Source organism: Sinocyclocheilus grahami, unplaced genomic scaffold, assembly GCF_001515645.1.
Source record: "Sinocyclocheilus grahami isolate Dianchi unplaced genomic scaffold, SAMN03320097.WGS_v1.1 scaffold33.1, whole genome shotgun sequence".
Taxonomy (NCBI): Eukaryota; Metazoa; Chordata; class Actinopteri; order Cypriniformes; family Cyprinidae; genus Sinocyclocheilus; species Sinocyclocheilus grahami.
This window is the reverse complement of record NW_015505212.1, coordinates 2,272,049-2,279,806: the sequence shown is the minus strand read 5'-3', so window position 1 is coordinate 2,279,806 and position 7,758 is coordinate 2,272,049. Positions and strand designations below refer to the sequence as shown.

Sequence of the window (7,758 nt, the reverse complement as noted above, 5' to 3'; positions counted from 1 at the left end):
ATAAAGATTTATTAATATCTATTAGCAGTAGTAGCATTGATTCTTAAGACTGCTAAATAGTAATATATTCTGACAGTTTCTTAACGTTAAACTAAACTTTTATTTTGACGGGTTGCCGTGAAGAACTTGCAGCTGCGGTGTATGTTATATGACGGTAGATTTCTCAAATGAAACAGTAAAATGCTAATGAAGTGACTCTCAGAGCAGCTGGAGATGACATTCGTGTTCATATCATCATAGTGAGATGGCAGAAGCCGAAAACCCCGCGAGCGTCATCCGCGCTTTAGTATGTGTAAACAAAACAGTGCGCCGCGCCATCCGCCATTCATTCATTGCAGAAATCATGGTGCCTATGCGTGATATCAAATGCTTCCGCTGATTTATAGTATTACTGTAGCACTTCACCTGAGCATTGCGAATCACGCGTATGGCCATAAGCGCTGAATGAGTGACAGGCTTTCTGTTGTAACATCGCGCAAGGTAAATAAGGGTGACATCTAGTGGAGAAGACTAATGATAAGATTCACGTTAATCAGATCTTGTATTAAATGTGTGCTGAAATAAATACCGGAAAAGATAGATTCACGGCTTTTGAGAATCGATATCGAATCGACGTCATTTAAAAAAACGATTAATCGAATTTTTTGCCCAGCCCTAGTTGTCATGAAGCTTCATCGTTTCATGTCCTTTGACCTCGGTCTTTTTTTTTTGTTCGGTCCTGCAGTGGAGATGTTTTGATTTTAGAGATCGAATGTGTTTGTGTTTGCTTTAGGCTGACAGACGGCATTATCTGTGTATCACCACATTCCTGTCTCAAGGATTTTTGTTTGTGTTTGTGTGAGAAAGAGACAGCAGAAATGGAGGATTTTCACTTCACACAGAGATGCTGTTGTGACTCCTAATGATTGTGTGTGTTTGAGTTTTTCTTCTGATTTGTGACTTGAGAGTAATTAAGTTGCATGATAAATATCTTCTAAATTATGACAGTCAAATTCAAGAAGGTCTTTGAGCTTTTTGAGAGAGCCGGAGCCAGTCTTGCGCGGCGTTTGAGAAAATGTCTGCATCAGGACTCGGTCTTCATAATTAATTAATCTTGTTTTGGGTCTGCCTCGATGGATGGCTGGCATTGAGATTTTCCAGCTGAATATCAGTGTTTGTGTTGATACCAGTGAGTTTATATAAGATCTATTGTGGCTGATTTTTGTAAGCTGACTAAGTGTTGTGTGAGTGTTTAGTTTGATAAACGTTGACTCAGGGTGTACTCACACTAGGCGTTTTGAACCGTGCCCGAGCGCGTTTGACCCCCAAAGCCCAGTTTGTTTGACTAGTGTGAGCGCTCCGTGCCGCGCTCGAGCGCGGTTAGTTTAGCCATGAGTTTATATAAGATCTATTGTGGCTGATTTTTGTAAGCTGACTAAGTGTTGTGTGAGTGTTTAGTTTGATAAACGTTGACTCAGGGTGTACTCACACTAGGCGTTTTGAACCGTGCCCGAGCGCGTTTGACCCCCAAAGCCCAGTTCGTTTGACTAGTGTGAGCGCTCCGTGCCGCGCTCGAGCGCGGTTAGTTTAGCCGTCCCTGGCCCGGTTGGAAGAGGCGGGCCAGGGCACGGTTCGGTTGGGCTCAGGCGCGGAACGCATGCAGTGTAAGCACTAACCGCGCCGGAGCACGGATCAGATACTGTTTTGTGTGCGCTACTGTCATCATTACGACCGCAAACATATACTATTACTACTACACTACACTTTTCAATTAATTTAATTCAATCAAGTATATTTAGGTTTATAATGGCTCTGGTTCTCACCTTATTGATGAACAGAAAATTTAGTTTGCGAGTAAAGCTGCAAATTATTTAATTAACGTCAGCTGCTTCCATAATAATTCTCTGATACATACAAGTGAAAATCAATGCACAACATAAATTATAAATTAATTCTTAATTATTCGGCAGAATATTAGCGAAAGTGGTTTTCGCCGTTATCTCGCACATGACGTAAGCGTGCTCCGGCCCGGAAAGTTTAGTGCAAGTGTGAGTGCAGGCCAGCGGGGGAGTGGGGAGGGGGGATAAGCGCGCTCAGGCTCGGTTCAAAGCAACCGTGCCTAGTGTGAGTACACCCTCAGAATATTAACACTTTCAGGGACTTTGTGGGAAAAATTCAGGAATGAATCCTCAAGTCTTGTAAATAAGCAAAATGATTATACTGATATATTGTGCATAACTAGATTTTGCAAAGTTTCGAAATGATAGAAAGATTTTCAGATTTTTTTGTTCTGATCAACTGAGGGAAAAAAAGCATTACAATAAATTGCGTTACCAATCTGGAATAAATCTAATCGTTTAGCTTGTATCACATTAAACTGTGCAAATTATTATTATGGTTATACTTTTTTCTCAAATCTCCAAAATAACGTTTTCTCAAAAGTTAGTGTGTTAAAAAAACTTGATGAACACAAACTGATCAGCTCCATGCCACGCCGAATTGAGGCAGTAATTACAAAATACATTTTCATCAAGTTTTTTAACACACTAACTTTTGAGAAAACGTTATTTTGGTCAAAATTGCGCCATTGTGGGACAGTCGTTTTTTTCATACTATTGCAATGAATTGTTTATTTCACTCTTTGCTTAAATTACCATAGTAGATTATCGTAGTTTAAACATCATTTTTTAAAATATGAATAAAGGTGTGTGTGTGTATATATATGTGTATATATATGTATATATATATATGTGTGTATATATATGTATATATATGTATATATATATATATATGTGTATATGTATATGTATATATGTATATGTGTGTGTGTGTGTGTATGTATGTGTATCTAAACCATACCTGCATGAAAACTACTGGAGATTTTCCTCCATATTACATGGATCATTTACGTTCATCAGCAGTACTTCTCTCACGCACAAACAGCAAAGAGACTTTTGCCTTTGTCATTGTGCTTGACATCAGCCGTCCTGTGACCTCCAGGCAGTCGTCTGTATGAATGCATTTATTCCGTCCGTCTTCCCATCAGTCATCGCATGAACCTTGCTTTTTGTTTACAGCTGGGGGCGAGAGTGACTTTGAAGAGTGTGCTAATGACACGCTGAAGTGCTTTAAGCATCGTTGAGTGGACAGACAGATGAAAGAACCTCAGAACTGCCAAATCACCCGCTCGCGCTCCTCTTTCTGCAGCTCTAATTACGTTACGATATGTAAACGCCGGCGATGATGCATCTTTGATGTCCTGCAGAGGGCAGATGTGCTAATGCACGCTAACAGGTCATAGCGAACAGGCCTTTATACCATTCTGACGTCAGTATCTGATCTCTGGAGCTTTGCTTTCAAAGGTGAAGTTCATGTTTTGGGTGTTAGCAGGTAGATGCTTTCACCAGGTATTAAAGTCCTGCTTGATTGAAACCGATAGATATGAAGTCGCTTGTACAGTCATGCGTGTGATATGCCTAATTTCACTCGCTGTTAAGCTTGCTAGCTGTCTCTCTGTTTGCCCTTTTTTTTTGTCATTTTAGTCTCACTTGCCTGCAGTTTGGCACAGACGAGCAGAGTTGCCGTGGAGATCTCATGCTTTGTAGTCAAACACAAAGACATCATTCTACTTCTTCTATGTCTCTTTCTCTTTCTCTCTCTCTCGTTTGCACTCTCCTGTTTTGTGCTCGCTCACCCACTCAGTCACCCGCTCCATCTCTCTCTCTCTTTCTCTCTCTCTCTCTCTCTCTTTGGGCATACAGAGGGGTAAATTACAGATTCTGATCTGCGTGAAAAGAAGATGCTGAGAAGTCCCAGGAAAGACGTGTTGCCATAGCGATGGGAATGGACTTTTTGTTTGTGTGTATGTGGGAAGAGATAGAAAGAGAATCAAAAATATACCCTGGATTGCCAATCTAACCCGAGATTCCTTCAATGTTCATTCGAAGATTCGAGATGTGCTTTTTAGACTTCCCTTTCTACTACATGAGTGACATCAAATTTTGGGAGATTTTAGAGGGTGTACTATATGAAGATGGACTTTTATTGTGAATTTTGGGGATTTTCTACCATATCAGAATTAATATTTGTTTATTTTGTTTACTCTGATTAGTCTGACATTGGATTCAAATAATAATTTATTTTTTTTATTAATTATTTTATTATTATTTTAATAGCATGAAAATTAAATTAAGCATTATTGGAATCAAAAAATATAGAATTTTATTGCTAACATTTTATCCATACCAGAACACAAAAAAATTAAGTAGTATTCTCACACTTTGCTCATAATTTTACATATTTAAGAATGACCTGTTAAATTTATATTTACCTTAATTTTTGCATCTCATTTTCATCTCAAGCATGCTCTTCATTGACATTGACTTTTTGGTCATTAAGTACTTTAAAACGGCATGACAAAATTGTCATTTTGGGACATTTTGGGTCTTTTTTTCTAATTTTCCCCAGAAAGTTTGAAAGAACAGCATTTATTTGAAATAAAAATCTTTTGTAACATTATAAATGTCTGACTGGCCTAAGTCAAAAGCCCACCCCTAAATTATTTTGGAACCAAAATCTCCGTCTTTAAGATCCTTTCACCGTTTTAATTGTCACAGGGTGGAAATCGTCTGGAAAAGAAGTAATTGTACACCTCTCTTCAATAAACTAAATGCAGGTTTCTGCAGCACAAACTGTCCAGCAGGTTTAATGCTAAAGGTACTGCGTTTGCGTACATCTTAGTCTGTCTGTTTAACTGGCTGCTAACCTAGATTCTGTGTCTCCAGGCTGCGGTTAATTAGCCTGCTGTTTGATGCCTCTGGCTGGTGACTGGTGTGATGTTTGATGTCAGGCCTTCCTGCTCTAATTACCCACGGCCTGTGGTGCCACCCGGAATTCATCAGCGCCAGTCCTGGTGGTTTGTTTGTATGTGTGAGTGAGTTATTGGGTATAAAGCATTTGTTTGCAAGCTCTGCAGGTGTATGTGCAAATTGTGCAAGTGTATGTGTTTGTTTTCGGGAAGCTGCTGTGAGTTTGGGATGTATTATCCTTTTCTGTGCCACCCCCAGCCCGCACAAGGAAGGCACATGAGGGTTTTGATATGGTGTGGGTTATACGGCCTCTCAGTCCCACACAAAGACGCCTTATCTCTCAAGAGGAGCACGTACAGGCGAGGTGGGCTAATCCCGGCCCGGGGGATGTAAACAGATTCTCTCCCGGCGTTTGATTGCTGTGTTTGCGTATGATTGGACGAGTGTAAAACTACTCATGTGGAGACAAACAGAAAGATGAAAAGAGCAAAAGAGACCGTAGCAGAACAGATCTTTAGATTTGGCTGTTTCTGACAAGCTGTGCTTTAGTAATCTGTTCGGTTGTCTGTTTGAACTTGATATTTATATGATTAATATGTATGCTAAGTTAAGCATTGCTACTATTATTGCTCATACTTGGTGTTCGTAAATTGAACAGCATCTTTTTTGCTGTGTCTAGGTCATAGCTATTCTGTTATTCTGACTTCAGACTGGTACAATTTAATTTGGACAAAATAATTTGCATTTTTAAAAAAAATATTGCTTTAGTCTGATGGAAATTGAACTTTTAAAGTTAATGTGAACTTATTTGTGGAGACTTGAGAGTTGGCTTTTTTTTTACACACACATACAGTGGTGTGAAAAAGTTTTTGCCCCCTTCCTGTTTTTTTTAATTGTTTGCATATTTGTCACACTTAAAAGATTCAGATCATCAAACAAATTTTAATATTACACAAAGATAGCCTGAGTAAATACAAACTGCAGTTTTGAAATTATGATTTCATTTATTAAGGAAAAAAAGCTGTCCAAACCTGCCTGGCACTACGTGAAAAAGTAATTGCCCCCTAAATCTAATAACTGGTTGTGCCACACTTTGCAGCAACAACCGCAATCAAGCGTTTGCGATAAATGGCAATGAGTCTTTCACAGGAATTTTGGCCCACTCTTCTTTGCAGAAATGTTTTCATTCAGCCACATTGGAGGGCTTTTGAGCATGAATGGACTGTTTAAGGTCATGCCACAGCATCTCAATCGGATTTAAATCTGGACTTTGACTTGACCACTCCAAAACCTTAATTTTGTTTTTCTTGAGCCATTCAAAGGTGGACTTGCTGGTGTGTTGTGGATCATTGTCCTGCTGCATAAATCCAGTGCGCTTGAGCTTGAGGTCACAAACTGACGGCCGGACATTCTCCTTCAGGATTTTCTGATAGAATTCATGGTTCCATCAGTTATGGCAAGTGGATGCCGTTTTTGCCCAGTCTCTTTCTTATTGTTGAATCATGAACACTGACCTTAATTGAGGCAAGTGAGGCCTGCAGTTCTTTTAGATGTTGTTCTTGGTTCTTTTATGAACACCTGGATGAGTTGTCGTTGCGTCGTTGCTTGGAGTAATTTTGGTAGGCCGGCCACTCCTGGGAAGGTTCACCACTGTTCCAAGTTTTCTCCATTTGTGGATAATGGCTCTGACCGTGGTTCGCTGGAGTCCCAAAGCCTTAGAAATGGCTTCATAACCCTTTCCAGACTGATACATGTCAACTATTTTGTTTCTCATCTGTTCTTGAATTTCTTTAGATCACGGCATGATGTGTTGCTCTTTAAGCATGCTTTACTTTGTCAGAAAGGTTCTATTTAAGTGATTTCTTGATTCAACAGGTCTGGCAGTAATCAGGCCTGTGTGTGGCTAGTGAAATTTAACTCAGCTTTCTAAAATGATGTGGTTAATCACAGTTCTTTCATGATTTAAGAGGAGGGGGCAATTAATTTTTCACGTAAGGCCAGGTAGGTTTGGACAGCTTTTTTCCCTTAATAAATGAAATTATCATTTAAAAACTGTATTTTATATTTACTTGCATTATCTTTGCGTAATATTAAAATTGGTTTGATTATCTGAATCTTTTACGTATGACAAATATGCAAAAAATAAACAAAACAGGAAGGGGGCAAAAACCTTTTCACGGCATTGTATATACATATTCCTCAAGGACACATTAAATTGCTCACAAGTGAAAGTAAAGGCATTTTATGTTGCAAAGAGTGTTATCAAAGAATCCTAAAAATCACAGTTTCTACAAAATATTAAAGGTGGGGTAAGCAATTTTTACAAAAACGCTTTAGAAAACTGATTCGGGCCGAATAGCAAGACAAACTTGTAGCCATTCAGCAGTAAGGGGCGTGTCTACTCATGATGTGGAGGAGAGAGCATTCAGTGCACGAGACGGACATTAGCGACAGAAAGATAGAGATGGCGGATAAAAAACAAAAGTGGAAAACGTCTGCGGAAACAAAAGAAGGCTTAAGGCAAGAAGTAGGACCCGTGTAAATATCGGATCAGCGTTCCAGCGCTGGAGAGAACTCAAGGAGCGGAAGGCCTGCGATCGAACGCCGAGGTTGCTTTGTTTCTTCTCGATATAAGTGAGTAACACAGTGTCTGCACCGCAACAGCTAAAGTCTGTGTAGTACACAGAAAACGTCTGCGGAAACAAAAGAAGGCTTAAGGCAAGAAGTAGGACCCGTGTAAATATCGGATCAGCGTTCCAGCGCTGGAGAGAACTCAAGGAGCGGAAGGCCTGCGATCGAACGCCGAGGTTGCTTTGTTTCTTCTCGATATAAGTGAGTAACACAGTGTCTGCACCGCAACAGCTAAAGTCTGTGTAGTACACAACGCGACAAAGCGACCGTTGAAAATCATTTGAAATTTGTGTCAAAACGTCATAAATAGAACGCAGCAGCAGTTTTCTGTCGGGGATTT

The 7,758-nt window shown here is 39.7% G+C and overlaps 1 protein-coding gene across 3 annotated transcripts in view; it reads left to right on the top strand.

The window, feature by feature from the left end:
• The window catches only part of LOC107580251 (cyclin-dependent kinase 17-like), a 68,369-nt gene that overhangs the window by 25,235 nt on the left and 35,376 nt on the right, over positions 1 to 7,758 (top strand). Inside the window, exon 1 of one of the 3 annotated variants that reach the window (XM_016265983.1) lies at positions 4,766 to 4,891. The exons of the other annotated variants lie outside the window; for them this stretch is intronic. Coding sequence (XP_016121469.1) covers positions 4,815 to 4,891 — 77 coding nt within the window. The 5' untranslated portion in view covers positions 4,766 to 4,814. Of the gene's footprint in view, positions 1 to 4,765; positions 4,892 to 7,758 lie in introns of those variants that run through there. 3 annotated transcript variants of the gene reach the window in all.